The sequence below is a fragment of the Tiliqua scincoides genome, chromosome 10 (assembly GCF_035046505.1).
Source record: "Tiliqua scincoides isolate rTilSci1 chromosome 10, rTilSci1.hap2, whole genome shotgun sequence".
Classification (NCBI taxonomy): Eukaryota; Metazoa; Chordata; class Lepidosauria; order Squamata; family Scincidae; genus Tiliqua; species Tiliqua scincoides.
Genome location: NC_089830.1, coordinates 5,778,678 through 5,799,771, shown reverse-complemented (window position 1 = coordinate 5,799,771; position 21,094 = coordinate 5,778,678). Strand labels below are relative to the sequence as shown.

Below are 21,094 nucleotides of genomic sequence, written 5' to 3'. Positions count from 1 at the left end.
TGGTCTCACGGAGCAGCTATTCATTGGAAGCATCTGTGCTTGAAGATAAACGTCAGTGAAGTCTGTATGTTTGTGTTGCACTACACTGTGAGAAATGGAGAATGTCAAACGTGACTCTTTCATTGCACAGAGTCCTTTTGTTCTTCCATAACTCCGTGCATTGGTGCTTTCTGCCGTCGTGTCCAGCACAATGGCGTCGCCTTTGTTGTGGTGCCCCATTTGGTTTTTGTAATAAATCTGCTTTTCGCTCGCAGGCGCTCAGAGTGAATCTTTGCAGAGCGTCGTTTGCCAGGTCTTAACAAAGTGGAGGAGGAGAAGAGAGGGAATATGATTGAATGAAGCAACTACACATCCAGCAACAGGTTCTGTTGGAATGGAATCTCTCTTGCTTTTGTGGCACAAGTCAAAATACTATTTTGTTCGGTCAGAATGAGACACCAGCACAAGAGCTTCTGCAGTTCATGGCAAGCAGGGTGAATCAGATGTTTCCCTGATTTGATGCAACCCCGTTTGATTGTTATACATATTTTATTTTTTATTTAGCAAGTATTTGTTTGGGAAAGGGTGGAGGTTGGGAACAGGAAGGGGAACAGAGCTATAAAGCTCTTCTCTGCTATATTAGAGGCATGGGTGACTATAGCAATCAGAAGCTGAGCTCTAACTTTTCTCTGCTTTTTTGAGTGAAAGCTTTTTAAGCATGAGACGGAGTGTTTCAAAAATGTGTCTGTGCAGTTCCCAAAAATGATTTGGGAACATAAGAACATAAGAACAGCCCCACTGGATCAGGCCATAGGCCCTTCTAGTCCAGCTTCCTGTATCTCACAGCGGCCCACCAAATGCCCCAGGGAGCATACCAGATAACAAGAGACCTCATCCTGGTGCCCTCCCTTGCATCTGGCATTCTGACATAACCCATTTCTAAAATCAGGAGGTTGCGCATACACATCATGGCTTGTACCCTGTAATGGATTTTTCCTCCAGAAACTTGTCCAATCCCCTTTTAAAGGCGTCCAGGCCAGGTGCCATCACCACATCCTGTGGCAAGGAGTTCCACAGACCGACCACACGCTGAGTAAAGAAATATTTTCTTTTGTCTGTTCTAACTCTCCCAACACTCCATTTTAGTGGATGTCCCCTGGTTCTGGTGTTATGTGAGAGTGTAAAGAGCATCTCCCTATCCACTCTGTCCATCCCCTGCATAATTTGTATGTCTCAATCATGTCCCCCCTGAGGCGCCTCTTTTCTAGGCTGAAGAGGCCCGAACGCCGTAGCTTTTCCTCATAAGGAAGGTGCCCCAGCCCCGTAATCATCTTAGTTGCTCTCTTTTGCACCTTTTCCATTTCCACTATGGTCTTGTGAACCAGGTCTTGTGACCTGTAGTGTGGGCCAGAGTCCCATTAATCTCCCACCAGATTGTCAATGGATAACTTTGCAGTCATGCTGCATCTGACCCCTATCTGAGATATCATTTAAGTTAGCGGTCTCCAAACTGGAAACCGCTGTGTCCTGGAAAAACCCTCCCCTTCCCAAGCAGCGCTTACTGTTCTGCCGTGGCAGTGTTTCTTTCAAGTGGATCTGAGCGCAGGGTTGTAGAATGGTAAGCGCCACTCATGGGTGGAGGGCTTTTTCCAGACCCTGGATCTAGCCTGCAGTCTGGGGTTTGGAGAGCCCTGATTTAAGCTAAGGAAGATGCTCACGGGCTTACCATGTCAGCCCTCTATTCCCATTCTGTTTGAGCTAAACAAAACCAGTTTAATGCCCACTTAACAATCCTACTTTAGAAAACTAGGAATAAACTCATGTCGTTGTTAAAACAGATTTGAACAATTGCTTTTCCTAAAAAGGGTTATCAAATTCTCTTGGGGCTCTTCCAGACTGGATGTGTTTGGGATTGCAGCGCTTTGTTTGCACACCTTTTAATGGTCAGTTCCCACAACCTCATCACCCATTCGTGTTCTGCTCATACCTTCCGTGTCTCTAAATTGGTTATTTTCAACCACTGTTCCATGGCACACGGGTGTGCTGTGTAAGATCTGCAGGTGTGCTCTGGGACTTTACAGCAGTTGGAAATTGCTGAAAACTCTTCCGGTTCTGCGGCTCTGTTTCTAGGGCAACCATTTGTCGTAATGAGTTGTCTGTTCCTCTGCCTGCGGAGCTGGACAGACAACTGGTTACTACACACGTTGCCTTAGAAATAGAGCCATAGAACCCGAAAGAGTTTCCTGGAAGTGACATCACAAGATGTGACTAGAGAGTAGACTAGGAGTTCCCAAACTGGTGGGTTGCGACCCTTTAAGAACCCTTTAAGGGGAATGGCCCAGAAATCGGCAGCAGCATGATAGGGACAGTTGACCTTCTGCTGGGAAGGGGAGGGTTTTTCCAACTTACTGGAGGTCACTGTGCTCCTCTGGAGGGTCCAGGGAGCCTGCCATCCCCTCTGCAGCCCTCCCTGAGGCTTCAAAGTCCTGTAAGTAATGGGAAAAAATAATTTCTGATTTCATGACCCCCCCCCCCCAAGTAAGTTGGAAAAGTTGTTCCCTTCCCTGCAGCAGCATGCTCATCCTTCCTCCCCAGCAAATATTGCAGGGTTTCCAAAGTCCAAGTAGGACAGGAGTAGTCCAAGTAGGACATTGAGGTGTGTATGCCATGAGTCCAAGTAGGACAGGAGGAGTCCAAGTAGGACATTGAGGTGTGTATGCCATGAGAAGAAAAACGTTGAAAATTGACACACTGAATTGTCAGTTTAGTAATGGAGAAAACTGTTAAGCAGAAGTGCAGCTCCGTGCCCGGGCCTTCTGTGGTTTGTCAGCCTGGCTTGGACAGGTCCAGTGATGGTGTGCCTGGGGTGGTCTGCCAGCTCAGCCCTCCTTGGTCACTGCACTTTGGTGGTGGAGCAGTGTGCTGCGTGCCTGGTGTGGATTGATGGTGAGGAGTGGAGGGGAGGGAGGGAGGAGGGTGCTGGTGGAATGAGATGTCTTGGCTGGGAAAACGAAATGAATTCCTTTTGTTTGCAACTGTTTGGAAAAGTTAGGTAAGAACATTAGCGTGGGGCTAACATGACCATAGGACATTCCCTTCTTCCTAAATGGTTATCTGTGCATGGATAGCAGGTGTCTGTACCCCATGATAATGGGGAGCAGTTGAAAAGGGTTCCATTTCTGGATCTCAAGCTGTGGCTTTTTGAGGGCCAAACTAGACTTTCTGCGCAGAGACGTGTTTCTTTTCAGTCCTTTTTGAAATGGGGAGATCCACTTTGGAGTGACAGTTGAGTTGAGAAATTTGGTGTGGGGTGGGGGAGTCCCTTTTGTCACCAGCTTCAAATCTCTCACCCCCTTTTCTGGAAGGTGCTTTTAGGAGCCTGTGTTACTCTGATCACGATCGCTCCTATGAAAACGGCTTTCCCTGATTGAAAAAGCTGTTGGGGTGATGTCTCCTGCCTCTTCACGCAGTGTTTGTCACGGCTGACCTGGTCAAGCAATCAGACCTGAGAAGTGGGTTGTGTGAATGTGTGCTGACTGAGCTCCTGTGTTTGGAGCTAGCTCTCATTTCAGATTTGGAACCAAATGGGGATGAGCAGTTAACTCTGTCATGAGACGGATTTGTGCAGAACTGAAACTCGGGCATCTTTTGTGTCCGCTGGTCAGCCAGGAGGGCTGGACTTCTCTTCTAACCTTTCAGCTTCCATTTTGTGCTCTACAGCAGAGTCCTTTGAGGTGTTTGCAAGACTCACCTCATCTGTCACGAACTTTGATCTTCAGAGCTCTGTTGACCAATGGCCTGGCTATTTGGGCAGAGGGCCAAAGTGAGAGAGAGGGAAGGTTGGTGCTGCATTTTGGCTGTCAACAGCAGACTGCCACACACAGCCCAGATCCCTCTGACTCAGATGTCGGAAGAGTTCAAAGCATATCCACATTATTTGCAACCCAGGAGCAGTCCTGGCTTCTGAGCAGGACCAGGTCTGGGAGCTCAAACTGATCTGATTGGAAGCTGCTTTCTGATGTAGTTTATGATGATGCTCCAGCTTGTGTGCAGTTAAGAATTTAGGCAGCAGAGAGCCTACCACCCCCTTGGTATTTTTGTATGCTGCACCTATCCTGCCTTCAGTGTTTGCAGCCTGATAAATGAATATACATCATGTTGTGTTTCTTAAGACTGTGCAGCTGCAGAAACTATAAGGGCACTCAGAAAGTGTTCTGTCCAGTGATTTATTTTTTCTGTTAAAAAGCACTGCTCTCATTGACTTTTCCCGCATGCCTCCATATGAATGATGTATGGATCTCAGCAGCACCTACAGTAGCATACTGGCTGAGAGGACAACCTGCTTTCCAAATGCCAGCTGATGTCTGAAGAAGACTACCCCTTACTCAGGCTACAGGCAGCCTTGTGGCTAACTTTTTTTAAAAGCTAGGGAGAAACTACATGGGATTCAGCATTCCATACAGCTTGATTTTTAGTACTGGAGAGCAAAGCTGGCCCAGGACTTCTGGCACCTGCTCTTCCTACTACTCTCCAACATTGTAGCACATCACAATTGCTTTTCTATCCCACCCTTGTTTTCCTAGTCCAGTCCAGGGAATAGTAGGAGGAGGAACAGTGCAGTCAAGAGGGTAGATGGAGGTGGATACTAATCTGCTACCTGAGGCGACTGCTTCAGCTGACCTCATGAATGGGCCGACCCTCCTAGATAACTAGTCTCTAGAAATGCAGAAGCTTTAAAAGGCATGTTAGATTCTTATAAAGAATGCTTCTCCTGGGGAAACCTGATGCTTCCATTCCAGAATCGTTTGTACAAAAATAACAAAACTAATCTTCAGTTTTATTATTTAGATCAGAGGTGTCAAACTTGTATCATGCGGTGGACCAAACAGCATTCATGGAGTCTACTGAGGGCCTGAAGTGATGTCATTGAGCAGGAAGTCGCACATTAAACAGACGATGACCAGAAATAAACATTTGCATAGTTGCATATAAGTTACATAGAAACTCATTACCTGCAAATGAATGAAGAGAAAATTATGCAAATCTTGATCATACTTTCAAGCTATGGGAGCATCCAAATATCATGTGGGCTGCTCTTTCAGCAGTGCTGCTTCTGCAGAGGCATCACTCAGCAGCTGAGAGGTGCTCTGCAAAATGACACCTTGGCAGAAGTGGTGCTTCTGAAAGGGCAGCCTGTATGGACTGCCCCAGTGCCTTGACAGCATGTCCTGTCTCTCCTATCACCTTAAGAACATAAGAACAGCCCCACTGGATCAGGCCATAGGCTCCTCTAGCCCAGCTTCCTGGATCTCACAGTGGCCCACCAAATGCCCCAGGGAGCGCACAAGACAGCAAGAGAACTGCATTCTGGTGCCCTCCCTTGCATCTGACATAACCCATTTCTAAAATCAGGAGGTGGCTTACACATCATGGCTTGTAACCCGTAATGGATTTTTCCTCCAGAAACTTGTCCAATCCCCTTTTAAAGGCATCCAGGCCAGATGCCATCACCACATCCTGTGGCAAGGAGTTCCACAGACCAACCACACGCTGAATAAAGAAATATTTTCTTTTGTCTGTCCTAACTCTCCCAACACTTAATTTTAGTGGATGTCCCCTGGTTCTGGTGTTATATGAGAGTGTAAAGAGCATCTCTCTATCCACTCTGTCCATGCCTGCATGATTTTGTATGTCCCTATCATGTCCCCCCTCAGGCGCCTCTTTTCTAGGCTGAAGAGGCCCAAATGCCATAGACTTTCCTCATAAGGAAGGTGCCCCAGCCCAGTAATCATCTTAGACGTTTTCTTTTGCACCTTTTCCATTTCCACTATGTCCTTTTTGGGATGCGGCAACCAGAACTGGACAATACTCCAGGTGTGGCCTTACCATTGATTTGTACAACAGCATTATAATATTAACTGTTTTGTTCTCAATACCTTTCCTAATGATCACAAGCATAGAATTGGACTTCTTTACTGCCGTTGCATATTTGGTCAACACTTTCATTTACCTGTCTACCCCCACAAGATCTCTCTCCTGATCTGTCACAGACAACTCCGAACCCATTAGCCTATATGTGAAGTTTTTGTTTTTTTGCCCCAATGTGCATGACCTTACACTTACTGACATTGAAACGCATCTACCATTTTGCTGCCCATTCTGCCAGTTTGGAGAGATCCTTCTGGAGCTCCTCACAATCACTTCTGGTCTTCACCACTCAGAAAAGTTTGATGTTGTCTGCAAACTTTGCCACCTCACTGCTCACCCCTGTCTCCAGGTCATTTATGAAGATCCTTGGGGCATACCGCTTTTCACCTCTCTCCATTGTGAAAGTAGCCCATTGACACCCACTCTCTGTTTCCTGGTCTTCAACCAGGTCTCAATCCAGGAGAGGACCTCAAGGGTTTTTGTGAGAGATTTGTGTATTCTTCCCCCGACGTGCATGTCGAAACAGATCGCAGCATGATCACTGTTCCCCAATGGCTCAGTAACATTGACATCTCTAACCAGTTCCTGAGTACTGCACAATGTTAAATCCAGAGTCACCTGTCCTCTGGTGGGCTCCATGACTAGCTGCTCTAAGGCACAGTCATTTAGCATGTCAAGGAATCTGATCTCCTTTTCGTTTCCAGAACACAAATTGACGCAGTAAATATGAGGATAATTGAAGTCCCCCATGATTACAACCCTGTCCCTCCTTGTCACCTCCCTGATCTGTTTCCTCATTTCAAGGTCCCCTTCCAGTTTCTGGCCTGGAGGATGAGAGTGCGCCCCCAGTATTACATCACTCCTCAGGCCTGGTAATTTAACCCATAGAGATTCTACGGAGTCACCCACCTTCAATCTACTTTGCTGGATTCTATCCCTTCCTTAACATAAATGGCCATCCCACCTCCAACATGCCCCTCCCTGTCTCTCCTGTAGAGTTTATAGCCTGGGATTGCGGTATCCCACTGATTTTCCACATTCCACCAGGTTTCTGTTATGCCCACTGTGTCAATGTTTTCCCTTGTCACCAGACATTCCAGTTCTCCTGTTTTCGCTCGGAGACTTCAGGCAAGAGAGGGTGTTCCTCTTTCTCTCAAGGGAAGAGAAAGGGTGGTATCTGCGACCCTGGACAGAAATGTGCAGGGGCCGCAATCTGCTTCCCATCATGTCTTGCTTGGCCCTTACTGTGAAGCTTTTAGGAGTCCTTGAAGAATGGTGTAATCGTGGAGAACTGTAGCTTTGGCTGAGTTCAGGCCCCTTAAAAAATGGCCTTGCCACCTGAACCCTTAGCACATCACTACTTAGGATGGTCTATCCCAGGACAGCTAGACACTGGCAGCGCCCATGATTTGGTGCTCTGAATCAGCAGGGGAGTTTTTGCAGTGATGCACTTCTTGATTTTGGGGTCTGTTGCCTGTCTCAGTTCATTTGGCTACGCTGTTTGGTTTGCTGTTGAGTGGCAAGTCTAAAATTCCGAGTCTGTTATCTGCCTTAAAATGGGTTCGATTCAACACTCAAAATATTTTCCACCCCTTTTGTCGAATGCCTTGGCACTCCCTCCCTGCCTTGTTGGAAATGCTAAACATTTTGATCCCATGATGAAAGCAGCATTTCTAACTGAGCTAGCAATTGAAAAGTGGGTGGCGTGGTGAACTGACCAGGGCAATGCCTTCAGAGTGAGCACCCAAATGTCCCAGATTTCCTAATGCTCAGCTTTTTTTCCTTCTTGATGCAGTTGGGAAAGCAGGAGAGTGATTCTAAAATGTGAGTCATACACCTCTAGCCAAGGGCTTGTGATATGTGCAAGTGAGAGTTAAAAGTAGTGCCAGGGAGTATGAGAAATGGGGTGAAACCATAGTGGTGGGTTGGGCCTTAGTGCAGATCTGTCTTCCGAAGCTCTTCTGAGTTGTAGTTTGTGTTTGAACCTTTACAGAGAATTGCATTTGTTTGTGAAATGACTGCTGTGAGCTTTGGTGGCGTTTTGGGGATAAAGCAGGTAGCAGGATGTCACGACGAGAGGCCATCATGGCAGGGTTGACGTGGGCTCCATAATGCCACATTCTGGCCAAAGCAAAACCTCATACAAGTGTGGGTTGAAAACATGCTCCAACAATGGAAGGTGTGGAAGTAGCTTTTGAATTATTGTGCAAAGGCAATGACTGGGTGTGCTTCTGATGCCATGGGTGCAAGTAATCATGAACTGGGAGGATCAGTTGTGAGGGCGGGGAAGCATTTAAGGCAGCAATTTTCTGTGCTTTTCATGGCACGCTGCCAACTGTGGGTCTTTGCCTCTTGCTTCCGGATTCTAGGGCAACTGTCTGTAGCAGCGATTTTCAATCTCTTTTTCATCTCGCGGCTCACTGGCAAGGCACTAAAATGGTCAAGGTACACCACCAGCTTTTTGACAATTGACAAGGCACACTGTGCTGTCAATGGGGGCTCACATCCACCAATGGTCCTATTGATAAATGACCCTCTCCCAAATTCCCGCGGCACACCAGTGTGCCACGGCACAGTGGTTGAAAATGGCTGGTCTATAGTAATGAATTATCTGTCTCTCTTCCTCTGCCATTTCTGCTGTTACTAGACAACTGCCTTAGAATCAGAGCTGCAGAACCCAGAGGAGTTTTTCAGTGGTTTTAGTGCTCCAAAGTCCCAGAGCAGACCTGCCACGGCACGCTGGTTGAAAATCACTACCCAAGTGATTGGGTTGGACTTGGACCCAACCCATATAACTGCAGGAGTCTCTTGGCTACTCATCAGTAATTTAGCCCCATATTGCTTGAGTACAGCAAGGAGGTGCCCTTTGTGCTAACTCATGTGAGTTGATGGTAGGTGGGTAGGGTTGACTAAACAATGGAAGCGAGTGGATTCTGGACTTGAGGGATGTCTGCAGATATCAGAGTCTGCAGAGGTGTTTTTCTTCAATGAAAGATCTCTGCTGATTCAGATAAGTGAGATACAAAGTGGGGGGAAATAGCTTTGTTGCTAACTGCCTAAATGGGTGTAATGCAGCCCTCTTTAGTCATAAAGCATTCTAGAAAATGGGGTTAACATTATTGCTCAAGGTTTATCTTGTGGTTATGCCACAATTTAACATCCACATCTAGGATTGCTCATAAACAAGCACGCCTTTCCCGAAACCCCTCCAGAATCCTCTTATTATCCACAAATGTTGCAACACGCAGTTGGTTCGAAGCATCTGAGAATTTTAAAGGCTCACCGAAATGACTTGGGGCTGCCAAGTTTCTGTGCTTTTTGTTAGTTCACCTTTGGCCCTTCTTTAGAAGGGTTTTCTTCTTTAGAGACCCCCTTTACAAACCGGTGCAAACAAGCCTTTCGTTGGCCACAGTCGTGCGTGGTCTCTGTCTCTGGTGCAGAAGCATGCAGTCCTGCAAAAATGGCTCTTGTGAACGCAAGCAGTTGCACAGCAGAATCCTCTCTGAGTGCGGAAGCCAAACTTTTCTTGGCATTCCCGCGACATTCTTCTTGCAGTGTATGCTCAAAATAGCTTGAACTGGGTTGGGGGAATACAAATAGGAAAATACTTTTAGAGTGCAAGCACACCAAGGTTTGGCTTTTTGGAGACTGCATTTGAAACTAGGCTTTCTAGATTATGTTTGGTTTTGTTGTTCTAGTGAGAGATGGCATTTCCACACCTTCTGAACTGTGCAGTTGTTAAATTCAGGCACTCACTCCATGTAGGTTTTTATTTTGAAAAGTTGTCCTTGGGTTAGGAGTAGGGAAAATGACTGTAGCAGCCCCCTTCAAGCATCTCGTCTGCCTTTTCCTTTAGCAAGCATCTTCCTGGGTATGTGGGCACTAAGAAAAGGATGCTTACAGTAATCCTCTCTAGCTCCCTAGAGGTGTTCTATATGTTTCTTACAAAAATAGGTCCATATTGAGTATTGCCATAAGGGTTTTCATAGTAGAATTTCTGAAGGTTGCAATCCTTGTGCAGCGCAACAAATCTGATGGACAGCTTTCTGTTTTGTGCATTCTTCTAATGTAGCTTGTTGGAATGCTCCGTCCAGAGTCTTCAGGTAACGAAACCTTGCAGTCTTCCTGTTCCAGTACAGGCCATTCTTCAGCGGGGCTGGAAGACAGAGTTTTGCTTTGGTGCTGTGCCATTCTGAAACTATTTTGGAAGTGTGCTTGGTAGAACTATTCCACTTAAAAAGTTTCACATTCCAGAGATGCTCTGCAGATCATGTTAACATGTGCAAAACATTAAGATAACTACCCCCTTCGTGTCTTCCTGGAGTGGAAAAGCTGCCCCTGTGTTTTGTGGCCGAAAAGGTAAAAAAAATAATTGTTTGCAATTGCAATCAACTGTAGCTGCCTCGCGCTCGTGACCTTGCACTCTGGCGCTAAGCTGGCTACGTGTCATTCTTCTACCCCATCACACACTTTCAGCTCCAGAGTTAAAATCTGGACGTGCCCAGTGACTGGGAAATGACACGTGGCAAATGAAACGTGAGCAAGGCCAGCCCATCCACAAGGTCATCTAATGCAAATTGCACCGGGGCAGAATGCAAAGGTGGTGGCAGATTCGGGGTGCTGTTCACCCCAAGCCTGCCACTGTCCTCCAGTCGGCTGCCAATGCAAGTGATTTGCTTCCTGGTCACTGGAGCGAGAGGCAGGCAGTTCCCCTCCTTACTACACTCCTCGGGCACTACTCTCAAAGTGTGGGACTTCTGGTTCCATTTACATCAGGGTTTTTCAAACTGGGGCATTGCGTCGCCCTGGCCTCTGCCCCCTTAAGAGGTGGGGGCTGGGGGGAGGCAGCGACGCGATACCCAGAGTCACGTTACTAAGGGGGCTTTAGGGACTGGAATGTACTCACCAGTCCCTGCAGCAGCCTCCCGGGGGCGTGGGGAGCCCTGCGCGACCCTCTGTAGGGCTCCCCACCCTTCTAAAAGTGAAAGTGTACTCCACTTCTGGTTTTGCGGAGGCAGAGCGTGATCACTTCACTTTCGCTTCTAGCAGGCAGGGGAGCCCTGCAGATGGTTGCACAGGGTTCCCCGCACCCCCGGGAGGCTGCTGCAGGGACTGGTGAGTACATCCCAGTCCCTGCAGCCCCCTTAGTGACACGATCCTGGGGATCGCAGCCTCCCACCGCTCCCGCAAGAACTTCCCGGCTCTCCAGCTCTCCCTGAAAGTTTGAGAACCACTGATTTACAGGCATAGTGCAAATGCGCTGTACATAAAACCAGAAGTCCCACATGTCCAACTTTGACAGTGCTGCGTGAGGAGGATGGTACAGGTTTGAAGTTTTTTTTTGTAGCACAGAGGAGGTGGGCTTGAGACAGCATCAGGAAGCACCCTGGGTTGCAGCTTTGCTTATCTGCCTCCTCGTTCTGAATGTGCCACTCCCAGTGTTGCACATGAACTCTCATGACTTTGAGCTTGCAAAGTGCGTGACTGAAGCCGCCTTTGCCTCTGAGGCCCTGAGGTGAGAGTCTATGGCGTGATACTGAGGAGGCTGTACCCAGCGCAAGCTGCAGATGTTACCACATTTGCTCGCAAGCCTCGCCTGTGTCAGGGTGCAGTGACATCGCGAACGTCGTGATCTGAAGGAAAGAAGCAATGGCTTCTGTGAACTTATTGCTGCGTGTTCTACAGAACGCTGCAGTTCCGTGTGTAGGGAGTTGTGCACAGTTTGTGGCCTACCCAGCTCTGCAAAGCCCTCTAGCCATGTATTGTGACTTGCCAGGTGCCTGATGCGTCTGTTTTGCTGTTTCAGGCAGGTGGCAAAAGTGGGAGGCTTGTTGGGCCTGGGCAAAGAGGCACCTTTCAAAGTGGTGCTCCTCTTATATTTAGCGGGGGAGAGCAACTGTTGCTCTTTACCCCAGCATGGTGTCTTTTTTGGTGGCTGTTGCATGTGTCTCGTTTGCATCTCTTTTTAGCCTGTGAGCACTTTGGGGACAGGGAACCGTTGATTGATTTTTTTACTGTGTTAACTGCTTTGTGAATTACAGTGGGCCCAACAGATCCACAGGCTTGGCACCTGCAGGCTTGAACACTGCAGATGCCCCTCCATGTCTCAGAATTCCTCCTGGATGCAGTAGGAAGCAGCTTCCTGTTGCTTCTGGAGGTGTTCTGAAGTCCTGGGAGGCCAGTGGAGTGGGCCCAGCTGGTTGGCAACCTTCAGTCTCGAAAGACTATGGTATAAGCCTACAGCACCTGATATTCCCAGGGCGTCTCCCATCCAAGTACTAACCAGACCTGACTCTGCTTAGCTTCTAAGATCGGACAAGATGTGCTACGACCATGGCTCCTTTATCGGGGACTCCGGCATCCACAGATTCTGGTATCTGTGGGGGGGTTCTTCAGATATTGGGGTCCTCAGTTACGATCCTCTGTGGATACTAAGGGCCCACTGTACATTGTTGAAAAGTGCTATATACATATTAATATTATGTATATTATTGAGTGAGGTGTCTGGTTTAGCAAGTCATTTCACTGGCCTGGTGTAAGATCTCTGTACGCATCACTCTGCCATCTTGCCTGGCTTTTAAATTCTTGCTGCGCATTAGCAGGCATCGCCTGCTAGACGAGAGCTTAATCAACCTGTTTGATTTACTGACGGCGACGGAGAATTCCATTCTGAAAGGCAGTGCTGATGTTCTCATGCTTCCATTTGACGAACCTTGCCACGCACAGGCAAGACGCCCCTCTTTTGTTCACCCATCTCCAAGCCAGGAATGTGAGGGTCCTCTGCTTGTGAGCCGCCTGTTCAGGTAATGGGCGACAGATCTACACGTCCAGTCCACGACAGCTCATGTCTTTCTTTTTTCTGTTCTTCACAGGCTGGCAGTGATGGGGAGAGCATAGGGAACTGCCCCTTTTCTCAGAGACTCTTCATGATCCTTTGGCTCAAGGGAGTGGTATTTAGTGTTACGACGGTCGACTTGAAAAGGTAGGAAACATGCATTTCCTTAGATGTGTTTGAGGGTTTCAAGTGTAAGGCTTTCCTCAGCAGGGCTCTTGATTCTAGCGAGTCCTCATTTTTGCCGGAGATGCATCTAACAATGGGGTTTGAAGTTTTTTTTTTAAATCATAAATGCCTACTGCTAGTAGAATGCCCCTGAAATCCATTTTCTCTGGCTATAGTTTGGTGAAAATTAGCCACATTCTAAGCAGAGTAGAATCTGAATGTACCCTGCACCTATATTTATTAGCCAGATAATGTAAGTTTCCACTTACCATCTGATAGAGATGGTGCAGGGTGAACTTCAACTTGGCCATGCTGACCATACCAGGATAGTACAACAGAAGGCAGTAGCAGATCCTATACCATAACAGCCCAGCCCCAAAATATTTTCCAAAGGAGAGACTGCTGCGATACAGTTCGCTGCTTTAAAATCAAATATTAAACCTGGAATAGAGTGCTTTTTAACAGAATATAGTACCCTTTTGAAAAGTGACCTGCCTAGCATTCAGGAAAATGATTTTGTCTTTGGGAGAAATTACTTGCACTGTAGAAAATTGCTTAAAATCAGTGGTTCCAAAATTTGTTCCCAGTGCCTTTCTTCCCTGGTGTCATGTTAGGACACTGCCATGTTACAGATCTCGTGAGACTAGCATGAGATCTTGCACAGTCTTGGCTAGCCAAGATGGCTGCATGTGGGAAAGCTGGGAGTGGGGAGTTGCTGGGGACATCCTGTGGTACTCTGAGTGCGCCTCAGGGCAGGGGTGCCCAAACTTGACTCAGGGTCTACTTACGGGCTTCCAATCCGGCCCACAGGGAGCCATCAGTCTCCAGTGAGCCACTGACGCTCCGCAGACTTGCTGGACCTTGTGCTGGCTTGACGCAACTGCTCTCAGTGTGAGGGCAACTGTTCGGCCTCTTACCTGAGCTGTGGGACGAAGGCTCCCTCCACTACTTGCTGTTTCATGTCTGTGATGCAGCAGTGGCAGTGAAGAAAAGGCTGGCCTTGCTTTGTGCAAGGCCTTTTATAGGCTTTGAGCTACTGCAAGACCTTCATTCATTCATATAAGTTCCATCTCTAATATATTCATTTATGTAAATTTATTCAAATTTTAAATGTAAATTAATTCTTTTTCCCCCCCCAGAGATGATGTGGCCCTCTGCCAAAATGTTTGGACACCCCTGCCCTAGGGCACTGTGGTGCACTGTTTGGGAACCACTTGCTTAAATTAATATGGCTACTTATCCTGTTTGTACATTTGCTCTAACTCTGAATATGCATCTTAGGGCAGTGGTTCCCAAACTTTTTTGACTTGCGGCTGCCTTGACCTACTGGGCTGTTGGCTGTGGTTCCCCATTAGGGCTACATTGTATAGGGTGGTGGGGTAAATCACAAGGATTCTGCAGCTCCTTGAGTAACCACTGTCGTACACTTGGTCTCACACTCCCAGGGTTTTGGGGTGCTCAGAGTTGTTGGTTCTGAACCCTAGAGCCCTCAAAGATCCCTGTTTGGTAGTACTGCCACCACCCTGTAAGACAGTGCCTCAGTCCAGGGACACTGAGACCCTCTAGGCTTAACTGTATCCCTTGTAGGCACTGAGCACTTTCTTTACTTAAAGTCTCAGTCCTCAAGTTCCTAGTCCACAATGAGGATGTTTGGTAGCTTGCTGAACGGCTAGGCAGGATTCTGAACCTTTGTCCCCAACAGACAATGAACCAACATGGTAAAAGGATTTTCTACTTTATTAAGTACATAGGGTTACAAAAAAGTTACAAAAGGCAGCAAATGCTAGAGGCATAAAACTTCTAGGAAACATATCAGCATAAAACAACAAAGCTAACTGGCTAACTCTGTTAATCTCTGACTCTCACCTGGGTCAGCTTATTTTGTAGATCCTCAGTTACCTAAGAGGCCACATGGTCCTGGTGGGGCAGGATGTGCACCCACCACCTCTCTCACCTAGAGACAAGGAACAAAGACCCTGTCTCAGCAGTTCCCTCCCCCTGGAGATCTGCAGCTGCATTCCATCCTTGATGGGCGTCTTTCTGGCTGCCTAGGTGGTACATAATCACCTTCCATTGAGTTGTAAATTCCTAGCAGCTAGGAAATGCAAGCCACTTCTGTGTTACTGTTTTAGCTTGGTTCAGGCCTTGCAATGCTACTAGGCCTGAACTGTACATATTCATGACAACCATGACTCGTGGTTTGGGAACCAGGGTGATATAGAAGGTAATCCGAATCTGCTCTTCAGTGCCATTCAACTTCCGTTGATGGACCTTTTGTGGTCACTCTCACTAACATGCAAACTCTGAACTTTTGGGGAGCCAAGCAGAGGCAACTGCTGCAGAAGTTCTCAAGCAAGCAGCATTGGGGCACAGGAAAAACTTAACCTTTTGAATTTACTGTTCGGTGACATTCATTTTCCCTTTGCCGAGCCTTGTTAAATATAGCATTGTGCTAACCAGAAGATATTTCCAGTTCAATTCTATTAGTAGCTATGGACACCAGCAAAACTATGTAGGGATGAAATGGGGACACACCAGCCTTTTCCTCCCCACCAAGTCCTCGCGTGGTTTCTGCCTCTCTGCAAGTCACTGAACACAGAGGCCTCATTCTTTTCCCTCTTCAGGAATGCCACTTGTCTTTGTGTTCAGAAATTTTGTTGACAAGAGCAGGGTTGCTGTGTGCAGAGCTGAGTTTGTCCGAGAGGACATGGCACGCTTGTGATTAGACTATTTTTTGAGAGCTACTTGATGCGTCTGCGCCAGTGGTTTTCCAGCTGGACTTGTCCAAACATCTCTAGGCTCTTGGTGCAGATCAGTGGCATCTATTCTGGAACACTTGTATGCTTGCTTACCAGTCCATGCGCTAGTGCCTTGGGTTCATGAGGATTGACAGTATAGTGCTGTCCATGTGCTGGGGAGCCCAAGACTTGAGTTTAAGCTGCAACGATACCATAGGACAGTGGTTCCCAAGCTTACCGTGGTCACAACGCCCTTCTTTCACGTTGGCCTATTATTCGTGTCTCTGCCGGGCACTGCCATCTAAGACGACAGCACCTGGGAAAGCCAGGTGGACAAGGCCACCTGTGGTTTGCCATGGTTCGCAGTTTGGGAACTACTGCTGTAGTTGGGGGGACGGGTCTCCTCAGAAGACAAATTGAAGCAGAGGGAGTTCTTTTAGGGTGGACAGTCTGCAAATCCCTGCTCTAAATTGCTGGCTTCTCCTTTTTAGCTAACAGTACTTCCCAAGTGGGATTCACAGGTTTAGAAAATTCTGTTGCAAGCAGAGCTGCAGCCTGTCTGCCATTGGGCCTGGGTCGAGGCTCAGGTTCAGTGATTGCTTCCTGTATCTGCCGTGTCTCTTTCCCACCCATCCTTATGTGCTGGTGGGGAGGAATTGGGACATGCCTCCACTGGTTGGAGAACTGCATCTCTCAGGCCTCTAGGATGCTCCCACAAGAAATACTGACTGTCTGGTGTCTGGTACCCTTCATGTGCACCTGAGGGCAGCTCAGGTTCAAAAATCAAAATCCAAGAAGTAAAAATGGCATAAAAACCAAACAGTGTGATGCAACAGAAGGTCAGTGGCTGAAAACAGTCACTTAAAAGGCCAGAGAAATTAAGGAGGTCGTTGCTTTAGCTCCAGAATGACACTGAGAGGTGGCATCAGGTGAGTCTCTGTGGGGAGCATGACATGGAGGGAGTAGCACAGCCCACAATGCCACTCCCCAGATTCTACTGGCTTTGCCTCTTTGGTGGGCACCTGGCAAAAAATTATCTGCTAGTGTTATCCAGGCACACTCCAGGAGCCTAAGTCGTGCAGGGATTCAGAAAGAAGCACCAACATTTGGAATGGTGCTTGAACTGATCAGGAGCCAGTGGAGCTTTGTGCAGTGTCCTTGAGAGATGGTCTTGAAGCCGGATTTCACCCCCCCCCCCCCATTTACAGGAAGTTCCTAGGCTGCTCTCTCCAGCTAACGGCAGTTTCCTGATAGTATAGCCAGACTTTATCTAGGCCGGATAGCCTAGGGTGCATCAACACACTGGTGTGTGGTCATAGGATGCAAAAATGCTCCCAAGTGGCATGGCTGTGTGTGTGGGGGGGGGGGGTGTGACACTGCCCCAGTTATATCCCCTAGGGCAGCCTGCACACCCTGCCTCCCTGGCTCTTAGAAATCCTCTATAGGTCACACGATAGGGGGGCTGCACTGCCAGGCTCCCTCCAGGGTGGCACAGTGGAAAGGGCTGACCTCCAGCTCCCTAGACAGGCCACCCAACAGTAGCCTTTTCTCTTCACACTTTGCTTACAGCTTGGTCCTCATTCAGTCTGTTATTGAGGCCCAGCATTTATTTAGTGCCCTTATATAAGTTTGTGGAACTGAGAGCTGGGTGGCTGTGGGCAAGGCTTGGAGGAACTCCCTGGCATCTGATCCAAATCAAGCCAAGTTAGAGTGAGTTGAGACCCACTGCAGATTGGGACCAGGTGAGTTCACCCATCAGTAAGTTTACTGTATGTTTCCTTCCTGCCCCTAAAGTTGACCTTTATAACTCTGGCCTGACTGTCACTGAGGTGCCTGGTGAACCTTATGATACAATTTCAAGTGAGCCTCAGCTAGTGTGGTTCCTGTGTGCATGCGCTTGTATGAAATGAGAATTGATGCTTTCAGGCTGTGGTACACACATGGCTCACACTGGTGTGTAGGCAGATAGGCTAGCACAAACTGTTTGCCACCTCTTTGGACTGGTTTGCTAGGCGGCAGTATCGCTTCCTGGTTTGGGAAGGGGGGAAAAACTTCTTCTGCGGTGTGATAACTCATGTCCATTTGTGCCAGAGCTCTAGATCAGGTACAATTCTATCTGTCATTCTTATCTTGGGATTTCCCATTTTCCCATCTCCTCTACAGCCGATTTGCATGGATATGACCTGAGGTGCTCTTAGGTAATCGGAGTCAAGTTGAGCATATAATCTGAACTCCTGGTACTCCAGTGAGCCACCGTTGGCCATGATTCTCTCTTGCTGAAGGGCTGTTTTCTGCCCTTTGACACCTCTGTGGCAAGTGCAACCAGCCCTGGAAATTGGAGTAGAAAGCCATTTCAGTTCTATCCTGCAAATGCTAAACATTGGATTGAATTGTAGTCCTTGCACTCACACTCTCTCCTGTTTAAAAACAAATCTCTGCTTGTGCAGCCCTTCACTTCTGTTGGATGTACCTAGTGTTAAAATGAGCTCCTCATTTGCATCAGCTGGGCTTCGCTGTGAGCTCATCTTGTGTGTTTGGCCTGGTGCAGCCATGCCAAGAAAGTGTGTCCCCTAGACAGAAGTGGTGAAAAGGAAAGTAGGAACATTGCCTGGTTCGGTGGACTTAGATGTGCAGAATTGTTAGCACTTGCATTGTGTTGTCATTTTTGAAGGGGGGGGGGAGAGACTTGCTGTGCCCTGGGAGACTCTTCCCCCTCACCTGCTTTCAACCCTGTTTGGTCTTGCTGCTTCCAGAACAGAATGCGACCCGTTTGCTACTGTTGTAATCTTTTTTCCTTAAAAGGAACCTTTTCCAGCCAGTAAGAGGAATTGGAATCCAGCCATACTAGGAATTTCCTGTAATTACTGTGGGTGTACACAGCAGTGTGTAATTGAAGCTTAAGCCACTTAACGATGTGTCACTGACTCACAGATCCCAGGAACTTTTGGAGGGCAGACAGATTAGGGTTCAATCTTGGTCATATTTTCAAGATATGGGAGAGCTCAGTTATCACATGGGCTGCCCTTTCAACAGCCCCACTTCTGCTGCAGCATCACTTCATAGCTCAGCAGCTGAGAGGTGCTCTGCAAAGGAATGTACTTTGCAGAAGCAGCACAGCTGAAAGGGTGGCTCACTAGATGATTGGGCTCTTGCAGCAGCTCCCTTCTCCCTCTGTCACCCCTCTTAACCTGCCCGTTACCCCTTACTGTTCCTCACCTTCTGAAGCCTCTTTCTGTCTTTCCCCTCTAGCACCTTGGCAGAAGTGGCACTGCTGAGAGGGTGGTGCCGGGAGGCGCTCAGTTATCGTGTGGACCACCCTTTCATCAGTGACACCTCAGCAGAAGCAGCAGAGAGAGGCTTGCATGATACTTGGGTTCTCCCAGTGACTTGACAGCATCTCCCTTTCTCACTTCTTGGTCCACAATGGTTCCTTGCCCTCTGAGGTTTGCTTCCATTTCCCCCCCTAGCTCCTTGGCAGAAGTAATGCTCCTGAATGGGCATCTCCCACAGTTGGCCACCCTTTCAGCAGTGCCACTTTTGCCAGTGCATCACTTAGCAGCTCAGCAGCTGATGGTGGTGTTTGGAGAGCTCAATTACCATGGGGGCCAGATAAAAAGCTCCCACAGGCCTTAACTGTCTTGCAGGCCTTATGTATGACTCCGCCCCACCCCCAGTCAAAGCTGTGAAGGCACAGACCGCTGTGAAGCATTCATCTGTAAGCCTTGTGGAATTGAAAGGGGCCTGTGTGAGACCTGATCCCTGCAAGCCACACAACACCTGTGAAGCCCACACAAGTCGCTGCTTGTATGTGCAGCCAGGGCTGTGAGTGGGTGCTGCAAGACTGACAGGTCCGTACTGGGATGGATGGGTGAGGACTGAGAGGAGGATACAAGATCCTTGTGTGATGTCATTTAAAACTTTAAACTGTATTGCATTACACATGGGTAAATGCTTTCAGAGCTACAGGTTCAGGTTTAATGGTGCTGGTTTCCTGACTCTTAGGCAATTGCATAAAAGAAGTACATGTTTAAAACATGTGGCCTTTCATCTTCCCTCTGACTTATTGCCAGCCCTGCTTCCTGCACTTCAGAATGTGTTCTGTGATTCCAGGCGGGGCTTGTGGGTAGTTTTTCTTGATCGCTAGAACTTGAATTTTATTGCTTTTCCATGAGCTCCCCCTGTCAGCAGCAGTGGATTTGCGGTGGACCCAAGCAAGAGGCCTGACTAGATTTCACTTTGCAGATCTGTTAACCAACACTTGAAGAGCTTTGCAGGAGTTTTTGTTCAGTTGACTATTGCATCATCTCTAAGTCATTTCAGCAAATTCATTGGAGTTCTGGCTTCCATGTGAACGGATTCTTGGGAGCCTCATTGAACCTTGAGGAGAGATGCAGTTCAAAGGCAAAGGTTGCCCACAGTCCTTGAACAGGGCCACTTCATGGTAGTGGGCATCCTAGAATTTTGGAAGGTATTGAATGTTGCTTGTGTTCATCTCTTCTCCCCCAGGAAGCCTGCAGATCTCCAGAACTTGGCTCCAGGCACACACCCGCCCTTCATCACTTTCAACAATGAAGTGAAAACGGATGTAAACAAGATTGAAGAGTTCCTGGAGGAGGTCCTCTGCCCACCCAAGTAAGTGTCCCAGTGGGGCAGCATGACATGGACGGTTGCTTGGCAGTTGACCCTCAAGATGGTGGCGCTAAGCTCTCTGGGTTACTGCATACTCCTTGCACCATGCACTTGAGAACAAACCCAAGGCATGTTGCCCTGTGCTATTGAGGATGGGTATATGTGAGATGGATGGAAAATCACAGGGCTGCTGCACAAGTCCCTTGCATCAAGTAGCTGGATTTTCACAGGTGGGGGTTCTTGAGAGCAACACTTGCAGAGCACTTACCTACCTACCTGCCTTCTCTACTAAAGGAACAAGAACATTCATTGGGTAGCAGATTGGCATTTTGACCTGGTAAGGTATTGTTCCCTTAGCACAGGGGTCTCCAAACTTTTCAGCGCAAGGACCGCATTGTAAATCTGGCACGGTGTTGAGGGCCAGAAAATTAATAAATTCATGAAGAAATGATGTACTGAGAGTTTAATTGAATATAGTAAGTGGGTGGGGGTGGAAGGATGACAGGAGCCAAGGGCAAAATTGACTTGCCCAGGAAGAAAGGGCAGTGGATTTTGAGAAAGCATGGGTAATGCGCCGCATTCAGCCACTAGATGTGTTGAATGGAATGGAATTACTCCCTTACATTCAGTACCTCTGGTGATCGGATGTGTTATCTACCCGTGCTGGGAGACACAGAAGTGTGTCTCTTGATCTATTTTCAGCCCTAAGAGGCTAAGGAACTGCATGGGCTGGATAAAATCCTCTGGAGGGTGGGTGTGGCCCACTGGCCAGGGTTTGGAGACCACTGCCTTAGCATAAAGGTAGACTTTCCCTATATGG

The 21,094-nt window shown here is 47.8% G+C and overlaps 1 protein-coding gene across 2 annotated transcripts in view; it reads left to right on the top strand.

Annotated features, from left to right (window-relative positions):
* The window catches only part of CLIC4 (chloride intracellular channel 4), a 60,421-nt gene that overhangs the window by 23,211 nt on the left and 16,116 nt on the right, over nucleotides 1-21,094 (top strand). Inside the window, exons 1-3 of one of the 2 annotated variants that reach the window (XM_066638181.1) lie at nucleotides 7,638-7,731; nucleotides 12,780-12,889; nucleotides 20,152-20,277. In XM_066638181.1, coding sequence (XP_066494278.1) covers nucleotides 12,834-12,889; nucleotides 20,152-20,277 — 182 coding nt within the window. In that variant the 5' untranslated portion in view covers nucleotides 7,638-7,731; nucleotides 12,780-12,833. Of the gene's footprint in view, nucleotides 1-7,637; nucleotides 7,732-12,779; nucleotides 12,890-20,151; nucleotides 20,278-21,094 lie in introns of those variants that run through there. The other variant, XM_066638180.1, reaches the window with a different exon arrangement.